Raw genomic sequence first — 20,785 nt, 5'->3', positions numbered from 1 at the left:
AAATATGGACTACTTCACAATAAATTCACATATTACGTACCTTTTTTCGTGGAAAAAATTCAAACTTTTTGTCCTTCAATTATTTTGATGAAGGTTTGCTCGTTTGTGTGGTGCCACATCTTCTGGATTTTGACCAGAGACAGGGAGAGAAAGATAAAGTTAAGTGACAGATTCTTCAAGAAGTACAGAAATTGGTGGTGAGGAATTGAAGAGCAGTAAAGAGGAAGGTTGAACGTGAGAGCAACAATAAAGATGAGGAAGAATTGCATTAAAGAAGAGAAAGAACGAATGTATGTTAGGGCAAAATTTGGAGGAAAATATAATTAGTGGGCCACGCTTCACGCCTATATTAACAGAATAGTTAACAGGTGGTGGAAAATAAAATTAGGTGGTAATTTAAAACTTTAAAACTTTTAGGTGGTAAAACAAAAAAGTAGTTTTTTTAGGTGGTAAATCGCAAAAATATTTAAGTAAAAAATTATAAAGAAATAGGAAACTCTTTAAAGGAAAGAAGTATCACCTCTCAAAAAATAAAGGAAAGAAAAAAATCAAATACGGGGTATGTGTTAATCTAGACTAGAACTTTTAAACCTCTAGGTTATATACTCATATTTAAGCCACTACAATAACCCACCTTTTCTTGTAAATTATAACTAGTATTATGTATTTATAGAAATCTTCTGATTGTCACAGGGGTCAATGGCAACGATGTAGCTTCGCCCCTGAATTATGTGGCGATAAATAATCATAAAGGTTAGAGTTTTTATGAAATGATATGTTCGTTGATGCGGTAAGAGCAACCTCGTGGCCTTAAACAACGACATGTTTGACGTATCTTGATTTATTGATCGTTGTGGCTTCTCAAAAGTATTGAAAAATTTGAAGATCTAATAAAATAATGAGGATATTTACGAGGAAAATGGAAAGAATATGGGAGAGTATTTTGCTTCTTTGTGCGGCCAGTGACCTTGAGCTGGTCACCCTAGACTCCTAGAGCACGCAACCAAGACATGTCCTTGTGTGCAACCTTTTTTTTAAAAGGTCATTGTTCACTAAAATGATACTGAGGTCATTTGTGAGAAATTTTCTTTTAAATAATTAATTTTTTTATGAAAAAATTAAAAATTAAGTAACTAACATAAACGTGATAATATTAACGGGTATAGCAGGTTAATTTTGGTTAAGAATGGTTTAGAGTTGACCCTCCAAAAAAGTTTAAACCACACTGGATTAATCAAAAATTAAGATTTTTTTAAAACTAAACGACCGACCGGTAGCGTCAATTTATTCATAGAAATAATTAGATGAGAAAGAATGAAGAAAAAGGTACAAGATAAAAACTGGTGTTGGTACAAGTACTATAAGACTACATTTTTCTGAATTCAACTTACAAAGTGGTGTGCCAAAATCAGTTTCTTATTCTATAAAAGATTGAAAAAGATCTTAAACCACAAATCGACTCCGATTAGTTCTTCCCTTTTTTCTAATCCGGTTTAGAATTGATGAGGTCTTCCGAGTTAATCTCAACTAGCTCTTGAGCCCGTTCAAAGAACGGGCAGTTATACATATAAGGATTATTTAACCGTTTTTTAAAGTTCTAATTTTATCAAGGGTATGTTATTTTAGTGGAAATACATGATTTAAATAGATGTAGAATTTGAAGGTTGAAATATTATATAAATAAATTTTATGATAAATTCATATCGAGTGTTAAAGAGGGAGATGATGTGAAAATGTTGATAAATAAATGTATTAAATAGTGGATTGATATTGAATGACAATAGTAAAGTGGAAGAGACTTTAGAGTTGTAAAAATAACAACAAAAGGGAAATTGAAAAAACTAAATTGATTGATGAAAGAAGAAGATGCCACGTGACATCTAATAAGCTATGGTTATGCTTTTTATATACTAGGTATAGATGATTGAAAAATTCTCCCAATCAAACGTCATTTTCGTAAATAATTGTTAACATTATTACGAAAACACCATTAAATGTGGGTCTCAAGTGCAATGAACATTGTATTTTCATAATACAGTCAACAACTAATACTACACAATCATCCTCCACTAATACACAATTAACAACTACTCCGTATAAATATACCGTCAGTCACTTACAAATGTACAATACATGATAACTTTTATCCAGCTTTTGCTAATTTGTAACGTATTATTTTGATTTGCGTTTTAGGAATATATCGTAGACAATTTTTTTTTTTTAATAGGTAAGAAGAAGGGACCCTACTGAACCAGTACATGTTAACCAGCCCAGCTACGCAGGTCTTCGCTTGAGTCACTCTCAAGCATTTTGTAGCTGATTGGAAAACCTATAACCTCCCAATCATAAGGTGAGTTCCCCACCAAGTCCACCAACTTAGGTTGATTGCAGACATTAAATACGGAGTACTAAATATTGTTAGTTTGTTACAATTTACAAATATACCGTCAACAAATAAAATTATTACCATCTCTAATTTTCCACCAAAATATTTACCGAATTTGTCATTTACTTTCAATCAACGACATTAACTCTGAATTTCTCGTAATTGCTCGGTGCTCTTAAGAAATTTCCAACTGCCAAACTCGTTTCAGTCTTCCGCATTTATGACTCTCACTGAAGCTAAATTGCATCCGTCATCTCCCACCTTCCATATCTTGCTCTCCCGTTTCTCTGGTTCAATTTCGAGGTTTGTACTTGTTCCTTCTACTAGTTCTACACCTTGATCACTCTTAATTATTGTTGTTTCTGCTTGTTTAATATTTGCATTTCATTTTATTTGATTTTGGTATTCACCTATGGACTATGGTGGCCAATTGACCCATTTCAGCATTTTCACTTTTTCAGCTGACTTAGTTTGACTGCACCAGAGTTGAAAGGGGGACGACGGACGGTAGCTTGCCGAAACCGCGAAAGTGAATGCAAACTTGTCTTCTTCATTCTAAGAGGTAAGGTAACTTTCGATTTTTAGGTTATAAGTTTTGGGGTTTATGTTTTCTTTAATTGTTGAAAATTGATTACGATTAGCAATTATCTTAAGCTTAAGGTGTTTAATTGTCAGTAGAATTTTCGGTTTGAAAGGTATTGCGACACTTTCTAAATTCTAAAGACCTGCAAATTAAGGGAATTCTTTCTAAATGATTTTGTTTTATAGTGTTTCTGGATGGATATTTGATCATAATCTTAAATACTCATAATGTTACTATGTGGGTATTGTTGAAAATGATGTTCTTCTAAAAGGAAACTACTCGTAATTAGCTGAAATGTTATTTGAGGTCTTTCTGCTTGTTCCTTCTACTGCAACTCGCTCCAGCTGCTATGCATCTCCTTCCTCCTCTTAAAGACCTCACTAGTCTCCTCCAACAAAGCAGCATCTTGTAGTTGTAGTTGTAGTTGTAGTTGTAGTTGTAGTTGTAGTTGGGTATCTTTAGTCAGCAGCGCCTCTGCCAACCGCTTCTCCTTCTTTGCCACTCTCGGTATTCTCTATTTTGTATCGCTTCTTTTGAAATTTCTGTTGATTTTGTTTTTATTTGAAGATCCAATAGTGTTGAGGTTTCATGTGGGGATGATGGATTTTGCCTGATGTGATGGTTTCAAATTGTTAAATATATTCTATTGGGTTTTTTGTTGGCTTTGTTTTATGCTCAATTAGTCTATATGCACTTCATAGCTGTATTTATGATCAGAACAATTATATATACGGAGTAGGAGATTATTAGAAGTGATAAGTGTAATGCCAGACACTGGCCTATGTGGCTGTGCTCAGAATTCCAGCAACCAGAAATTAATTATTTGGTCTTCTAATTTTGATTGGGGGACATCTGCTTTCCAATTCTGATGGTCATTACTAATCACTCAAAAAAAAAAAAAGATTTTAATTTGGGTGTTATTCTAACTGTCTAGGTTTCTTGTTACCGTGCTTTGATGGAATGGAATCAAGTCTAGTTGCGCTGGTCTTGTTTCTTGTTGCATGTGCTTCGTTTCAGCAGCTTGCTGCTTCAGATCCTGTAAGAAAACTGGGGGCTTTAAAAGATTCCCCCCTGTATCATCTGCCCCCCTTTTCCCCCTTTTGCTGAAATCCTTATTTGGACAATTGATGTAACAACTTATACCTTTATTTGGTTTTAGGGTTGGGCTCGACACAGCCGAAGTTTGGTTGCTTCACATAAAGCAGGTAGAAAACTATACTTTCACAATATGAAGGACTACTAATTGAGTTCATGAGTTGGTTGTTCTATGTTACACTTGTTATCTTCTAGGTGAATTAAGCTTATAAGATCATTGAACTATATGAAGTATTTTTTTATTGCTCGTTCTATTAGATTAGACATAAGATATTTACTGTTGCCGGGATAGCTGAATCCTCTAGGAAAAACGAGTCGTGTTAGTAGATTAAGTTCTCTTGTACTAGGAAATGGAGAAAATAAATTACGATATGCGACTAGTAACTAGTATGACTGCTATACCGTTCAAATTCTTACTCAAAACCAACTTGTTATTTCAAAAGATATGAATCTACTTATCGCGTAATATGAGATATACCTTTTTAGTTGCATATGCCTTACTTCAAGTATTTCATCCTTATCTAACTTGCGACATGCTTGTCTAAGAACTATATACTAATATATTGAAAACTGTTCCTAAGCAAGTATATGCGTTTGAAACATGCCACATCATCCATATAACCAAGAACAAATACTACACTGGACATGAAAAAGTGTTACTAACAAGGTTTTGATCTTGAGACCAATAAGAATTAAATCGGAAGTCTTACCATCTTATACTCCACACAAATATATCCAAGATAGATTGGATGATTATTTTGTTACTCCGTATTTGCTACTTTCCAGTGTAGGTGATGAACTGATAATTTGAACTTTGTTGTGACTTGTGAAGTAACTTTATTAACTTTATGGTTTGGTATACTTATGTTTATGTTTTCAATGTCATAAAATCACATGTATTTCGTTCTATAGTCAATAGTTGTTGAGAACATATTTGGAACATAACATACAAGACAGTTGATATGGTTCTCCATGTTTAAACAACCCATTAAGGATAAAGATTGCGCAGGACAACACAAAAGGCAAATTAATATGAACGTAAATTCTTTGAAGATAATTATCAAACAATTAAAAAAGTGAACCCGCCTACCTAACATTTAAATTGTTATAGTATGATGTAGCAACCCTGGGCCACACACTAGTTTCTCATTAATAGTTTGTTAAAAAATGATAACTTGTGCTTAGCTTCTCATTTTCTTTTTGGCTTCCCCAGTTTATGTTGTTTTTTCAAAGCTGGCGTGTTCTCATTTCGTTGTTGTTGGCTTTAAAACTGATGGTTTTGATATTGATTGTGCTGCTATCTTTTTTCGGTGCTGGGCATGTAGGGCATTGCCTATCTAATTGGATTGTCAACGAAAACAAGACTAAATGCTTCAAGTGCATATCAGACTTGAAGTCTTGGGATGAGTCAGAGGCCCACTGTAAGGATCATGGAGGACACTTAGCTTCTGTGTCATCACTTCAGGAGTTGAAATTCATTCAAGATCTATGCAGAATTAACGATGATGGCTGCTGGATTGGGGGACGAGAAAAATCTACATCTGGGCAGAGTTGGACGTGGTCTGACCATAAATCTCAGCACAATGATTCTTTTTTTCCTAAGGTGCTGTCTGGGTCAAAATGTGGCAACTTATCATGTAACAACAGAAGTGATTTTTGTTCACTGTTGTCCTATGAAGTTGTGCCCATCAAGGCTGTAGGATGCAACAATTCTCATGCTTTCATTTGCATGGTTAATTCTGGTATGGCTTGATTCTATCTTGTCAACATACTCGTCTTTGTTCTGTTCTCCATGCATCAGGAACGTGCTTAGCAATTGCATTGGTTGAAGCCTTTGAAGGGCATAGAGGTGAATAAAATGTCCTGAAAATTAAGTAAATGCTAAAAACTCTTTGAAATATATATACATCATCACCTGATACAACATGGAAAAATCATAATCGCACCTGAAAAATAACTATTTGAAATCATTGCTAAAGGCAGTGTGTGACTGCTAAAATGCTAGAAAGGCACCAGCCACCACGTCCCTTAAAATGTAGAAGAGATTGTTCTGTATGCTTATGAGACCCTGCATAAATAGGTGGTCATTTGTTTTGGCATTTCTGATACATAGGCCTAAAACATCTAGATAAAAGAGCTTTCACCTTGGAAACATTTTTCCTTTCCAAGGAAATTTGAGGATAATCTGTATGAGTGAGGATTAGAAATCAAATCTTTAGAGACGTATTTACAAGAAAAAGAATTGCTGTTATGGAAAGCCTAAACAGTCCTATTTGGTCAAAAGAAATTGAATGAAAAAATTCAGGTTTCGAAGGAAATTAGTAAGGCCATATATAATTATATATCCCTCCACCAACTAGCCTAAGAAGATAAAGATTCTAAGAGACACCAGGACCATAATAAGATTCAAAATTAAGACTGAACCACAAGAACTTGGAAATTTGGTATTGAAACAAATTCCTGGATTTACTATCTTCTTGGAACTGAATTCCATTTGAAGTACCTAAAGGCTAAAGCATCTGATGATTGGAATTCTGAAGAATGTCCAACATAAGAACTGAATGTCTTTTGGTTTGTATATTCTGAAATGCTTAATTTTTAGCAAATTATAATTGAAGACATTACCAATTAGGAAAACTTGAGATTCTGGAAGAAGCTCACACTTATGTTGCAAAACGAATTTGTGGATCTAAATGGATTTGTCATCCTACTGTAATTGGGGTTCAGTTTTACTTTTATGACGAAAAGTTGAGTATCATTTGTGCATTTTACATTTTGCTGCTGATTCTCATTTTGGTGAAAATTTAAAGTGGGGGGGTGATCATAACGTAAAACATTGGGGTGGGGGAGTTGTCCCTCCAAATATTTGAGGTAGATTTCTCACTTATTACACTTGTTCATAGTAGTTAATAAGTGATGCTTAACTGATAGTGTATTAGAATAGTAGGGATAGAGAAACAAGATTGGTTAAATACAAGCAGTAACATGGCATAAAAAGCCTTGTCTTCACAACCTAAAGCTGTCCACAATATAAGAAAAGTATCCTACGTTCTAATTCCTGATATTAATGTTGTGAGTTCCCTGATTAAATAGCATGTATATTTACAATTATTATAGAAAGAAGACAATGAGACGAACCAAAATAAGAATGAGCAGAATTGTTATGGATGGGTGAGTAAATAGTACTCCAGGTGATACTAATTCCTGTTAATTCATAGCACAAGGATTTCCCGACTTGCGGAAAAACAGTTTTCTACTCTTGCAAATTCGGAAATATTAAGTGTTAGTGATCACCTTCTTGGTTGATCACAAACTGAAAGTTGCCAAGCAACTTAACAGAAAATGCAGAGAGAAAGAGAGAGAGATTATTTTCTTATTGAATGAATAATGATTACAGCATAATTGGCCTTATATACAATGATTAGGTGACGTGTTGGAGCCAATCAATGTGCTTCAAACTAACACCTCAGCAAGCTCTAACTAACACTCTCTATAACAGAAACAGAAGCTAACAACTACACTAACAGAATTCAGTTACACTGAACATTCTAGAAGGCTGATGCAGTTAGCTGTTGCTGCTTGAGGTGAGCTTGTGCACGAATATTGCTTGCTGCATTGCTGTAAGGTTGAGTTGATCATACCAGCATTGAGATCATGAGTGTGTACACCAACACCCCCCCTCAAACTTGGGATGGGTGAAACATGAGTCATACCAAGTTTGGAAGAAAGAGTTCTGTGTTGATGACTAGGGAGAATCTTAGTGAATATGTCAACTGGTGCTGAGTAGGGAGATAGCTGAGTTGTAACAGACCTTCAAGAACTTTATCCCTTGTAAAGTGGCAATCAACCTCAATATGCTTGGTTCTTTCATGGAAAATAGGGTTAGTGGCAATGTGAAGAGCAGATTGATTGTCACAATTAAGTTGAACAGGTTGTAAACCAGTGACCCCCAATTCCTCTAGAAGTCTCACAATCCAAGAAACTTCACTAGTTGCTTGTGACATAGCTCTATACTCAGCTTCTGAAGAGCTTTTAGATATAGTTGTTTGCTTCTTGGATTTCCAGCTAATGGGAGAATTGCCTAGCAAGAGAATATATCCAGTTACTGATCTTCTAGTTGAAGGGCAAGCAGCCCAATCAGAATCAGAGAAAGCTTGGAGTGTGAGTTTATCAGTAGCTCTAAGCAAAATCCCTTGACCAGCAGTGTGATTAACATACCTCAAGGTATGAGTGAGAGCAGCAATGTGATCAATCCTGGGTGAATGCATGAATTGACTAAGTGATTGAACAGCAAAAGCCAAGTCAGGTCTTGTGTTGGTGAGAAAATTTATACAAGTCAGGATTTGCATAAAGATCACCCTCAGGAGAAAGCTTTAGATTCAAAGGGAAAGGTGTGACTGCTGGTTTAGAAAGATCCAGTTCACAATCATGGAGCATTTCCTTAGTATACTTCTTCTGAGTAAGGATGTAACCTTCTGTTGTGTGACAGATTTCAATCCCTAGGAAGAAGTTAAGTAATCCCAAGTCTTTGATGCTAAATGTCTGATGTAAATGAGTCTTTAGTGCAGTAATAACAGATTCATTTGATCCTGTGATGATAATATCATCAACATAAACAGCCACCACTGTAATGTCAGTAAGATCATGTTTGATGAAAAGAGAATAGTCATTCTTTGACTGTGTAAACCCTTGAGATTTCAGCTCAGCTAAAAGTCTGGCAAACCACTGCCTAGATGCTTGTTTGAGACCATAAAGGGACTTAGTAAGCTTGCACACATGTCCAACAGGAGCATTGACACCTTCAGGAACTTTCATGTAAACTTCCTCATCAAGATTGCCATGTAAAAAGGCATTGTTAATATCCAGTTGGAACAATTTCCAGTTTCTGCTTGCAGCAATAGAAATCAGACACCTAACTGTGGACATTTTCACAACTGGGGAGAATGTTTCATGGTAATCAATACCATATTTTTGAGTGAAACCCTTGGCCACTAATCTGGCTTTGTACCTTTCAATAGAACCATCAGCATTTTTCTTAATTCTGTAAACCCATTTGCAGCCAATTGCTTTCTTGCCTTTAGGAAGAACCACAAAATCCCATGTGTGATTTTTGTTGAGAGCTGTAATCTCCTTTTCCATGGCTGTAACCCAGTTATGATCACCAGCAGCTTCAGAATAAGAGGTGGGCTCAATCAAGTCCATATTTGCTGCAATTAGGACCTTTTGTTTGTCAGGTAACTGGTCAAAAGCAACAAGGTTGCACCAGTGCCTAACTGGTTTTGAACAAATAAAATCTTGATAGTGAGATGGCTGTTTTGGTACTCTAGTGGACCTTCTTGGAGGAGGAGCACAAGGTTGAGTGAGATCTGAAGAAGTGTGAACAGTTTCTGGAGAAGAAGGAGATGGTATGGAAGAAGGAGAATTGTGAATAGGAGGTGAAGAAGTTAAAGGAGTAGAAATGGAGGAGATATGAGAAGAGATATGAGATTCTTCATTTTGAGCAATAGAAAGAGAAGAGGAATCTGAAATATCAGTAACAATTGGAAGGAAAAATTTGGTTTTGTAAGTGGAATAGGGGGAAGATGAAAAATGATATGGAAAGTGTTTTTCATGAAAAACAACATCCCTAGATGTAACAAGCTTATGAGTAGCAAGGTTAAGAACCTTGTATGCTTTCTGATCACAAGGATATCCTATGAAGACACATGGATCAGCTTGGGATCAAATTTTGATCTCTGTGTCTTTGCAGTAGTAATGTAGCAAAGGCATCCAAACACCCTTAGATGAGACAAGTCTGGTTTTGTACCAAATAGCTTTTCATAAGGAGTGCAGAAATTGATACTTTTCAAGGGCATTCTGTTAATGAGATAAGTAGCAACAAGAATACATTCACTCCAGTATTTATCAGGGAGATTGGATTGAAATGAGAGGGCTCTAGCTGTTTCAAGTAGGTGTTTGTGTTTTCTCTCAACAACCCCATTTTGTTGAGGTGTATAGCTGCAACTTTTCTGGTTTAGAATACCCCTTGATTGAAACAACTCTTTCATGCTACCTTCTGTCAAATCAGGTGCATTATCTGATCTAACATGTTTAACCTTTAAGCCAAACTGATTTTCAACATAAATAAGAAATTGAGTCATGATTTTCAAAGAATCTGTTTTATTTCTCATAAGATGAGTCCAAGTCATCCTTGTGTGATCGATCATCTACAATTGTAAGAAACTGATTACAATGAGAAGAATCAGGAATAGAGTAAGGGCCCCATACATCAATGTGTATTAATTCAAAAGGCCTAGTTGTTTTGATGCTACTATTAGAGAAAGGAAACCTAGCCTGCTTAGCTAAAGGGCATATCTGACAGAAAGATTCAGCTAAGTATCCTGATACATCAACTCCTTGTAATCCCTTTATTTTGCCAAATGACATATGTCCTAACCTAAGATGCCAGAGTTTGGCTTCTTGGACAGCAGCTGACCCAACAGTAGAGAGAGCATACTTATTCTTGCTAGACACCAGTAAATCTTCACTTAAACTGTACAATCTCTTCTCCAATCTACCAAGCAGAATAAGCTTGTTCTTGGAAAGGTCCTGAAGTAAACATTCATTAGTTGTGAATGAAACAGAATAACCATCATCACAACAAAGTTTGGATACTGATATCAAATTGAACTGAAACTCAGGAATATGCAGCACATCTTTAAGTGTAATATTTCCACCTAAATGAATGACACCTTTGTGCTTAACTGTCAATTCTGAACCATCAGGAATAGTAATAGTATGCTGAGCATCATTCACGGATTCAAAAGAACTGAATAATGACAGATCTGAACACATATGATCACTAGCACCACTGTCTAAAATCCATTTTTTCTTGAGATTGGAAAATAAACAGAAAGTACCTTTGTGCTGAGAAGTTGTTGCTAATCCAAGTGAGTGAGAGCTGGAATTCTCAACTTGATTAGAAACCTGATTATTGTTGAGGTATTGCATCAATTGACTGTATTGATCTTCAGTAAAAGTAGCATGAACCATTCCTGAATCTGTTTCATTCTGATTTTCTTTGTTGAAGCTTTCATCAAGTTGTGCTGCTGCTGCAATCTTCTTTCCTTTATTCTTGAAATCTTTTGGATAGCCATGTAGCTTCCAGCATTTGTCAACAGTGTGATTTCTCATTTTGCAATGATCACAAAAGAGATTATTCCTGGTTGAGGTTGTAATCTGAGAGCCAGAATTAGAGCTATTGAGGCTTGTAGAACTTGTTGTCAAACCTTTTGACACTAAATGCAACAGATTCTGTTGTTTGCAATTGATTTCTGACAGTGTGCAACTCTTTCTGCTGCTCTTCTTGGAGTAAGAGTCCATAAGCCTTAGATATTGTAGGTAAGGGATTCATCATGAGAATTGCACTTTTAGGATGCTCATATTTCTGGTTTAATTTCATCAAGAATTGTATCAATCTCTGATTCTGCTGAGTTTTCAGAAGTTGTTGTGTGAGATTACAATTACAACCAGTGCAAACACACGTAGGTAGGGGTTCTAATCCATCTAGTTGGTCCCAAAATAGCTTGATTTTAGTGAAAAAACTAGCAATTCCTTCATCCTCTTCTTGTGTTAATTCACTCAACTGATGCTGTACAGAAAACAATTGAGGACCAGATTCTCTACAAAATCTGTCAGCCAATTCAAGCCAAATTGCTCTTGTTGTCTTGAGATACAAGACACTTCTTGCTATTTTAGGTTCAAGTGAAGCTAACATCCAAGAAATCACCAAATCATTACATCTGCACCACAATCTGTAGTTTACAGAATTTATTGCTGGGTGATTTAGTGTTCCATCAACAAAACACAATTTGTTTCTTGCAGATAAAGCTATCATCATAGATCGTTTCCAATCATTGAAAAACTGTCCCTCAAATTCAATATTCACCAATTTTGTAGCATTTAGATCACTGTTGCTCAGATAGTAAACAGAACTAGGATTTTGAGATTGATCTGTTTGATCAGGCATTCTTGATTGATCTTTTTTTGAGTGTTTTGCTGATTGAATATGCAAAGAAGAAACGGATTATAGCAGGATCTGATTTAATCACTGCTCTGATACCATGTTAGTGATCACCTTCTTGGTTGATCACAAACTGAAAGTTGCTAAGCAACTTAACAGAAAATGCAGAGAGAAAGAGAGAAAGAAAGAGAGAGAGATTATTTTCTTATTGAATGAATAATGATTACAGCATAATTGGCCTTATATACAATGATTAGGTGACGTGTTGGAGCCAATCAATGTGCTTCAAACTAACACCTCAGCAAGCTCTAACTAACACTCTCTATAACAGAAACAGAAGCTAACAACTACACTAACAGAATTCAGTTACACTGAACATTCTAGAAGGCTGATGCAGTTAGCTGTTGCTGCTTGAGGTGAGCTTGTGCACGAATATTGCTTGCTGCATTGCTGTAAGGTTGAGTTGATCATACCAGCATTGAGATCATGAGTGTGTACACCAACACCCCCCCTCAAACTTGGGATGGGTGAAACATGAGTCATACCAAGTTTGGAAGAAAGAGTTCTGTGTTGATGACTAGGGAGAATCTTAGTGAATATGTCAACTGGTGCTGAGTAGGGAGATAGCTGAGTTGTAACAGACCTTCAAGAACTTTATCCCTTGTAAAGTGGCAATCAACCTCAATATGCTTGGTTCTTTCATGGAAAATAGGGTTAGTGGCAATGTGAAGAGCAGATTGATTGTCACAATTAAGTTGAACAGGTTGTAAACCAGTGACCCCCAATTCCTCTAGAAGTCTCACAATCCAAGAAACTTCACTAGTTGCTTGTGACATAGCTCTATACTCAGCTTCTGAAGAGCTTTTAGATATAGTTGTTTGCTTCTTGGATTTCCAGCTAATGGGAGAATTGCCTAGCAAGAGAATATATCCAGTTACTGATCTTCTAGTTGAAGGGCAAGCAGCCCAATCAGAATCAGAGAAAGCTTGGAGTGTGAGTTTATCAGTAGCTCTAAGCAAAATCCCTTGACCAGCAGTGTGATTAACATACCTCAAGGTATGAGTGAGAGCAGCAATGTGATCAATCCTGGGTGAATGCATGAATTGACTAAGTGATTGAACAGCAAAAGCCAAGTCAGGTCTTGTGTTGGTGAGAAAATTTATACAAGTCAGGATTTGCATAAAGATCACCCTCAGGAGAAAGCTTTAGATTCAAAGGGAAAGGTGTGACTGCTGGTTTAGAAAGATCCAGTTCACAATCATGGAGCATTTCCTTAGTATACTTCTTCTGAGTAAGGATGTAACCTTCTGTTGTGTGACAGATTTCAATCCCTAGGAAGAAGTTAAGTAATCCCAAGTCTTTGATGCTAAATGTCTGATGTAAATGAGTCTTTAGTGCAGTAATAACAGATTCATTTGATCCTGTGATGATAATATCATCAACATAAACAGCCACCACTGTAATGTCAGTAAGATCATGTTTGATGAAAAGAGAATAGTCATTCTTTGACTGTGTAAACCCTTGAGATTTCAGCTCAGCTAAAAGTCTGGCAAACCACTGCCTAGATGCTTGTTTGAGACCATAAAGGGACTTAGTAAGCTTGCACACATGTCCAACAGGAGCATTGACACCTTCAGGAACTTTCATGTAAACTTCCTCATCAAGATTGCCATGTAAAAAGGCATTGTTAATATCCAGTTGGAACAATTTCCAGTTTCTGCTTGCAGCAATAGAAATCAGACACCTAACTGTGGACATTTTCACAACTGGGGAGAATGTTTCATGGTAATCAATACCATATTTTTGAGTGAAACCCTTGGCCACTAATCTGGCTTTGTACCTTTCAATAGAACCATCAGCATTTTTCTTAATTCTGTAAACCCATTTGCAGCCAATTGCTTTCTTGCCTTTAGGAAGAACCACAAAATCCCATGTGTGATTTTTGTTGAGAGCTGTAATCTCCTTTTCCATGGCTGTAACCCAGTTATGATCACCAGCAGCTTCAGAATAAGAGGTGGGCTCAATCAAGTCCATATTTGCTGCAATTAGGACCTTTTGTTTGTCAGGTAACTGGTCAAAAGCAACAAGGTTGCACCAGTGCCTAACTGGTTTTGAACAAATAAAATCTTGATAGTGAGATGGCTGTTTTGGTACTCTAGTGGACCTTCTTGGAGGAGGAGCACAAGGTTGAGTGAGATCTGAAGAAGTGTGAACAGTTTCTGGAGAAGAAGGAGATGGTATGGAAGAAGGAGAATTGTGAATAGGAGGTGAAGAAGTTAAAGGAGTAGAAATGGAGGAGATATGAGAAGAGATATGAGATTCTTCATTTTGAGCAATAGAAAGAGAAGAGGAATCTGAAATATCAGTAACAATTGGAAGGAAAAATTTGGTTTTGTAAGTGGAATAGGGGGAAGATGAAAAATGATATGGAAAGTGTTTTTCATGAAAAACAACATCCCTAGATGTAACAAGCTTATGAGTAGCAAGGTTAAGAACCTTGTATGCTTTCTGATCACAAGGATATCCTATGAAGACACATGGATCAGCTTGGGATCAAATTTTGATCTCTGTGTCTTTGCAGTAGTAATGTAGCAAAGGCATCCAAACACCCTTAGATGAGACAAGTCTGGTTTTGTACCAAATAGCTTTTCATAAGGAGTGCAGAAATTGATACTTTTCAAGGGCATTCTGTTAATGAGATAAGTAGCAACAAGAATACATTCACTCCAGTATTTATCAGGGAGATTGGATTGAAATGAGAGGGCTCTAGCTGTTTCAAGTAGGTGTTTGTGTTTTCTCTCAACAACCCCATTTTGTTGAGGTGTATAGCTGCAACTTTTCTGGTTTAGAATACCCCTTGATTGAAACAACTCTTTCATGCTACCTTCTGTCAAATCAGGTGCATTATCTGATCTAACATGTTTAACCTTTAAGCCAAACTGATTTTCAACATAAATAAGAAATTGAGTCATGATTTTCAAAGAATCTGTTTTATTTCTCATAAGATGAGTCCAAGTCATCCTTGTGTGATCATCTACAATTGTAAGAAACTGATTACAATGAGAAGAATCAGGAATAGAGTAAGGGCCCCATACATCAATGTGTATTAATTCAAAAGGCCTAGTTGTTTTGATGCTACTATTAGAGAAAGGAAACCTAGCCTGCTTAGCTAAAGGGCATATCTGACAGAAAGATTCAGCTAAGTATCCTGATACATCAACTCCTTGTAATCCCTTTATTTTGCCAAATGACATATGTCCTAACCTAAGATGCCAGAGTTTGGCTTCTTGGACAGCAGCTGACCCAACAGTAGAGAGAGCATACTTATTCTTGCTAGACACCAGTAAATCTTCACTTAAACTGTACAATCTCTTCTCCAATCTACCAAGCAGAATAAGCTTGTTCTTGGAAAGGTCCTGAAGTAAACATTCATTAGTTGTGAATGAAACAGAATAACCATCATCACAACAAAGTTTGGATACTGATATCAAATTGAACTGAAACTCAGGAATATGCAGCACATCTTTAAGTGTAATATTTCCACCTAAATGAATGACACCTTTGTGCTTAACTGTCAATTCTGAACCATCAGGAATAGTAATAGTATGCTGAGCATCATTCACGGATTCAAAAGAACTGAATAATGACAGATCTGAACACATATGATCACTAGCACCACTGTCTAAAATCCATTTTTTCTTGAGATTGGAAAATAAACAGAAAGTACCTTTGTGCTGAGAAGTTGTTGCTAATCCAAGTGAGTGAGAGCTGGAATTCTCAACTTGATTAGAAACCTGATTATTGTTGAGGTATTGCATCAATTGACTGTATTGATCTTCAGTAAAAGTAGCATGAACCATTCCTGAATCTGTTTCATTCTGATTTTCTTTGTTGAAGCTTTCATCAAGTTGTGCTGCTGCTGCAATCCTCTTTCCTTTATTCTTGAAATCTTTTGGATAGCCATGTAGCTTCCAGCATTTGTCAACAGTGTGATTTCTCATTTTGCAATGATCACAAAAGAGATTATTCCTGGTTGAGGTTGTAATCTGAGAGCCAGAATTAGAGCTATTGAGGCTTGTAGAACTTGTTGTCAAACCTTTTGACACTAAATGCAGCAGATTCTGTTGTTTGCAATTGATTTCTGACAGTGTGCAACTCTTTCTGCTGCTCTTCTTGGAGTAAGAGTCCATAAGCCTTAGATATTGTAGGTAAGGGATTCATCATGAGAATTGCACTTTTAGGATGCTCATATTTCTGGTTTAATTTCATCAAGAATTGTATCAATCTCTGATTCTGCTGAGTTTTCAGAAGTTGTTGTGTGAGATTACAATTACAACCAGTGCAAACACACGTAGGTAGGGGTTCTAATCCATCTAGTTGGTCCCAAAATAGCTTGATTTTAGTGAAAAAACTAGCAATTCCTTCATCCTCTTCTTGTGTTAATTCACTCAACTGATGCTGTACAGAAAACAATTGAGGACCAGATTCTCTACAAAATCTGTCAGCCAATTCAAGCCAAATTGCTCTTGTTGTCTTGAGATACAAGACACTTCTTGCTATTTTAGGTTCAAGTGAAGCTAACATCCAAGAAATCACCAAATCATTACATCTGCACCACAATCTGTAGTTTACAGAATTTATTGCTGGGTGATTTAGTGTTCCATCAACAAAACACAATTTGTTTCTTGCAGATAAAGCTATCATCATAGATCGTTTCCAATCATTGAAAAACTGTCCCTCAAATTCAATATTCACCAATTTTGTAGCATTTAGATCACTGTTGCTCAGATAGTAAACAGAACTAGGATTTTGAGATTGATCTGTTTGATCAGGCATTCTTGATTGATCTTTTTTTGAGTGTTTTGCTGATTGAATATGCAAAGAAGAAACGGATTATAGCAGGATCTGATTTAATCACTGCTCTGATACCATGTTAGTGATCACCTTCTTGGTTGATCACAAACTGAAAGTTGCTAAGCAACTTAACAGAAAATGCAGAGAGAAAGAGAGAAAGAAAGAGAGAGAGATTATTTTCTTATTGAATGAATAATGATTACAGCATAATTGGCCTTATATACAATGATTAGGTGACGTGTTGGAGCCAATCAATGTGCTTCAAACTAACACCTCAGCAAGCTCTAACTAACACTCTCTATAACAGAAACAGAAGCTAACAACTACACTAACAGAATTCGGTTACACTGAACATTCTAGAAGGCTGATGCAGTTAGCTGTTGCTGCTTGAGGTGAGCTTGTGCACGAATATTGCTTGCTGCATTGCTGTAAGGTTGAGTTGATCATACCAGCATTGAGATCATGAGTGTGTACACCAACATTAAGATTGACTTTTTACTGATATATTTTATATTATTGTAGGATATGAAATGTCCATTTCCCCCATCTTTACCCTGCTACTGCCACACACTAGTAGCTGCAAGTAATATCAAAATTTCCACAAATTCTTGGTAATACTTGTGTAACTTTTTACTTGTCGCTACACCTTAAACTATAAAGTGCCAAAAGTTATTTTTCATCCTTTTCTCTACTGTAGATTTGTAGCTGCATTCATTACCTCCCTCTTTCGGATGAGAACAAAACTAAATGTATCCAAAAAGTACTTATGTGTTTCTACAAGTTTGTTTGCTGTTTGTTTTGGCTCAAAAGGTCAAAGATGTGAAACTCATCTAGCTTTATTCTCACACACACTACTTTGGTCCCACCAATTTTCTCTCTCATCAACTCCACCTGACCAAAACTTTAAATCGACCATATTCCAATGGGGCAATCTTAGAGGCACAGAGGAAGTATCCGGTATTGAAATGAGCTACTATGCTAATATAATATTCCAAATTTCTAACAAATATCATTCAGCTCATTATTGCTCTTTATATCCTTTATAAATTCACCTGTAGTTTTCAGAGGATATCCTTTTCATGTGCATGCTCTAACAGCATTTTATCATTCAGCTGTTTAATGCTTGAATATTCTTTATGTTTTTGCTGAAATAAATGCCCCTTATATTCCAGGATACCAATGCTACGGGGGACAGTGCCGCAGCATTTATATAATTATCCTGGCAGTTATTAGTGGGGTTATTCTCTGTACCACATTAGCCGTCGTGGTTTGGTTCCTTGTTTATAAGCGGAGTAAAAGGCGTAGAAAGTCCCGCAGAGAATCAAATCTAGTAGCATCATCTTTAGTTCCTCCATCCTGGAAGGTCTTTACAATTGAGGAACTGAAGTCTATTTCAAAGAATTTTAGTGAGGGAAATCGTCTTCCTGGAGAATCAAAAACAGGAGGTACGTATAGTGGTATTTTAGCTGATGGTTCGAAGGTGGCAATTAAGAGGTTGAAGAGGTCTAATTACCAAAGGAAAAAAGAGTTCTATTCTGAAGTTGGAAGAGTTGCAAGGCTTCATCACCCGAGTCTGGTAGCTGTGAAAGGATGCTGCTATAATCACGGTCACCGCTTTATTGTCTATGAATTCATAGTGAATGGTCCTCTTGATAGATGGTTGCACCATGTTCCAAGGGGCGGTAGATGCTTAAATTGGCCCATGCGAATAAAAATTGCCACGACCCTTGCACAAGGAATTGCGTGAGTTCTTATTTTCCTCTTTATGTCTGATCCTCTTATCTGCAATTTTTGTTTTCTAGATCAGAGCAAAGCTTGTCCTCATTGCTTGTTCCCTTATTTTCCTATATTTTCTTATTAAAAAAAATATTCTTTCTTTATTGAACACATGAAATGAGTGTCATGCTATGTTTTGAGGAAACATTTTCCCTTGGTTACTTGCTACTTTGCTAGAAGGGTGCACTGATATGGAAATGCTTCTGGTACACTGTGAATAACGTGGACCCTTCGTTTCACCTCAAGATCCAACACTTTGACATGGGCACATACACTTTGATAGTATAGTTCTCGTTGGGGCATTGGAATATTGTGAGTAATAAATGAATAAATGCCGAAAAATGTATGTTAAGAGTATGCCTTGAATCATTGTGACTATTTATACAGAGTATTAGAATAAACCTTGGATCACTTTGCGACTATTTTTGAGGCCTACGTGTTACGGGGTACTATATAAATTCCCCAGGTCAGTAACCTAGCCTATCTTTGTAATCTGTATTACTTGAGATTAATAAAACTTCCTCTCCTCTGCCTCTAGAAGTAGCTAATGCATTGTTAGTGAACTACGTTTATTCTTCGTTAATCTTTCTTGCATGTGTTACAACAATGTAAAGGTTGACTGAAGGAGAGAGGGGGGGGTGTAGTTTTACTTATATCATGCCTTTTCGTCCGCGTCTCAACTGTAAAGTTTCAATGAACAGTATTGTTTGAACATAACTTGTATTCACAAGTAAAAAATTGTTCATATTATCTCACATTTCATACGTGTGTGTTGGTATGTTTGTTTGTGTATCATGTGATGGGGAGTCGTTCAGTCTGTATGTGTGTAGTTTCGGGTGTGACAATAATGAAAAGGTAGGATGCGCTTTATAGGGTTATTGTTTTAAAAAAAATTATACCAGTGTGGCTGTATTGGAAACAAAAGCCTCAGTCTAGCTCATTGGTCATTACTATGCTGCTAGGCTAGTCTATTCATGGTATTTCAAATGACAACAGTAAAGCTTAGAACCATTTTTTAGCATTCCTTTGGTTATATATTGTTGTTTCCTTCCTTTCGTTTGCTGATTATTCTAGCAGAATCAGTAGAAGTCGTTCTTTGTGGGACCTTGTGGTTGAGATGCATTTTAAGATGTTAAACTGAGTGGAGACTGGAGAGTGCTTATGCCAACAAAATTCACAACAAATCTGTGATAGCTATATGTATCTCATATAATTACATGATTTGTACAATGTTTTTACATTTGTTTCCTTTCATAACATCTTCAGGATTTTACTCTGCTAACCTCTCTATTCAACAAAACTGATAATTCTAGTTTTTCAAATAATAGATTTTTACATGACAAGGTCAAGCCACAAGTTGTGCACCGAGACATTCGTGCAAGCAATGTACTTCTCGATGAAGAATACAGGGCTCATCTAATGGGAGTTGGCCTGGCAAAATTTGTGCCATGGGAAGTCATGCAAGAGAGGACTGTAATGGCTGGCGGGACCCATGGATACCTAGCCCCAGAGTTCGTGTACAGAAACGAACTTACAACAAAAAGTGATGTGTATAGCTTTGGAGTCCTGCTACTTGAGATTGTGAGCGGACGTCGGCCTGCGCAGGCCGTGGATTCAGTCGGGTGGCAGAGTATATTTGAGTGGGCCACACCACTTGTACAGTCACATCGTTACCCGGACTTGCTAGATCCTGTTATATCCACCAACTCATCATCTGAAATTCCAGAAACAGGAGCAATTCAGAAAGTAGTTGATCTTGTCTATTCTTGTACACAACACGTGCCTTCAATGCGCCCCCGAATGTCCCATGTCGTTCATCAGCTTCAGCAATTGGTTCCATCTGCATCTGTTGTAGAGTAAGTTCAAATTTAGGAAGAATTCGATAAATATGTCAATTTTTCTAGACTGATAGATTGTGTTAATCCTATAAAATTACTCTCTTAATCAACAAGAAGCTTTAAGTTCAACTATGTGTTGCTTGTTTCAAGCTATTGCTTTTCTCCCTGCCAGTGCGCGCAGGTGGATAGTGATGATAATATGCGCACTCAGCAGTGTAGTTGATGTTGGTACTCTTAGAAACCTCAAATTG

At 36.6% G+C, this 20,785-nt stretch overlaps 1 protein-coding gene across 4 annotated transcripts; it reads left to right on the top strand.

Moving 5' to 3' along the window:
• Nucleotides 1–2,513: 2,513 nt before the first annotated feature.
• LOC110796289 (C-type lectin receptor-like tyrosine-protein kinase At1g52310) lies at nucleotides 2,514–20,663 on the top strand. 4 transcript variants are annotated; one of them, XM_022001340.2, is made up of 7 exons: nucleotides 2,514–2,689; nucleotides 2,848–2,948; nucleotides 3,904–4,007; nucleotides 4,129–4,174; nucleotides 5,390–5,806; nucleotides 18,093–18,663; nucleotides 20,025–20,663. In XM_022001340.2, exons 3-7 carry the CDS (start codon nucleotides 3,930–3,932, stop codon nucleotides 20,554–20,556), a joined length of 1,644 nt encoding a protein of 547 aa, XP_021857032.1. In that variant the 5' UTR covers nucleotides 2,514–2,689; nucleotides 2,848–2,948; nucleotides 3,904–3,929; the 3' UTR covers nucleotides 20,557–20,663. The 4 variants fall into 4 exon arrangements, with proteins under 4 accessions (XP_021857032.1, XP_021857033.1, XP_021857035.1 ...); XM_022001341.2 differs by having other exon boundaries at nucleotides 2,531–2,689; nucleotides 2,848–2,953; XM_022001343.2 differs by having other exon boundaries at nucleotides 2,562–2,689; nucleotides 2,871–2,948.
• The last annotated feature ends 122 nt before the right edge of the window (nucleotides 20,664–20,785 follow it).

This window comes from Spinacia oleracea, chromosome 1, assembly GCF_020520425.1.
Source record: "Spinacia oleracea cultivar Varoflay chromosome 1, BTI_SOV_V1, whole genome shotgun sequence".
In the NCBI taxonomy this organism is placed as follows: Eukaryota; Viridiplantae; Streptophyta; class Magnoliopsida; order Caryophyllales; family Amaranthaceae; genus Spinacia; species Spinacia oleracea.
This window is presented reverse-complemented; position numbering and strand designations above follow the sequence as displayed.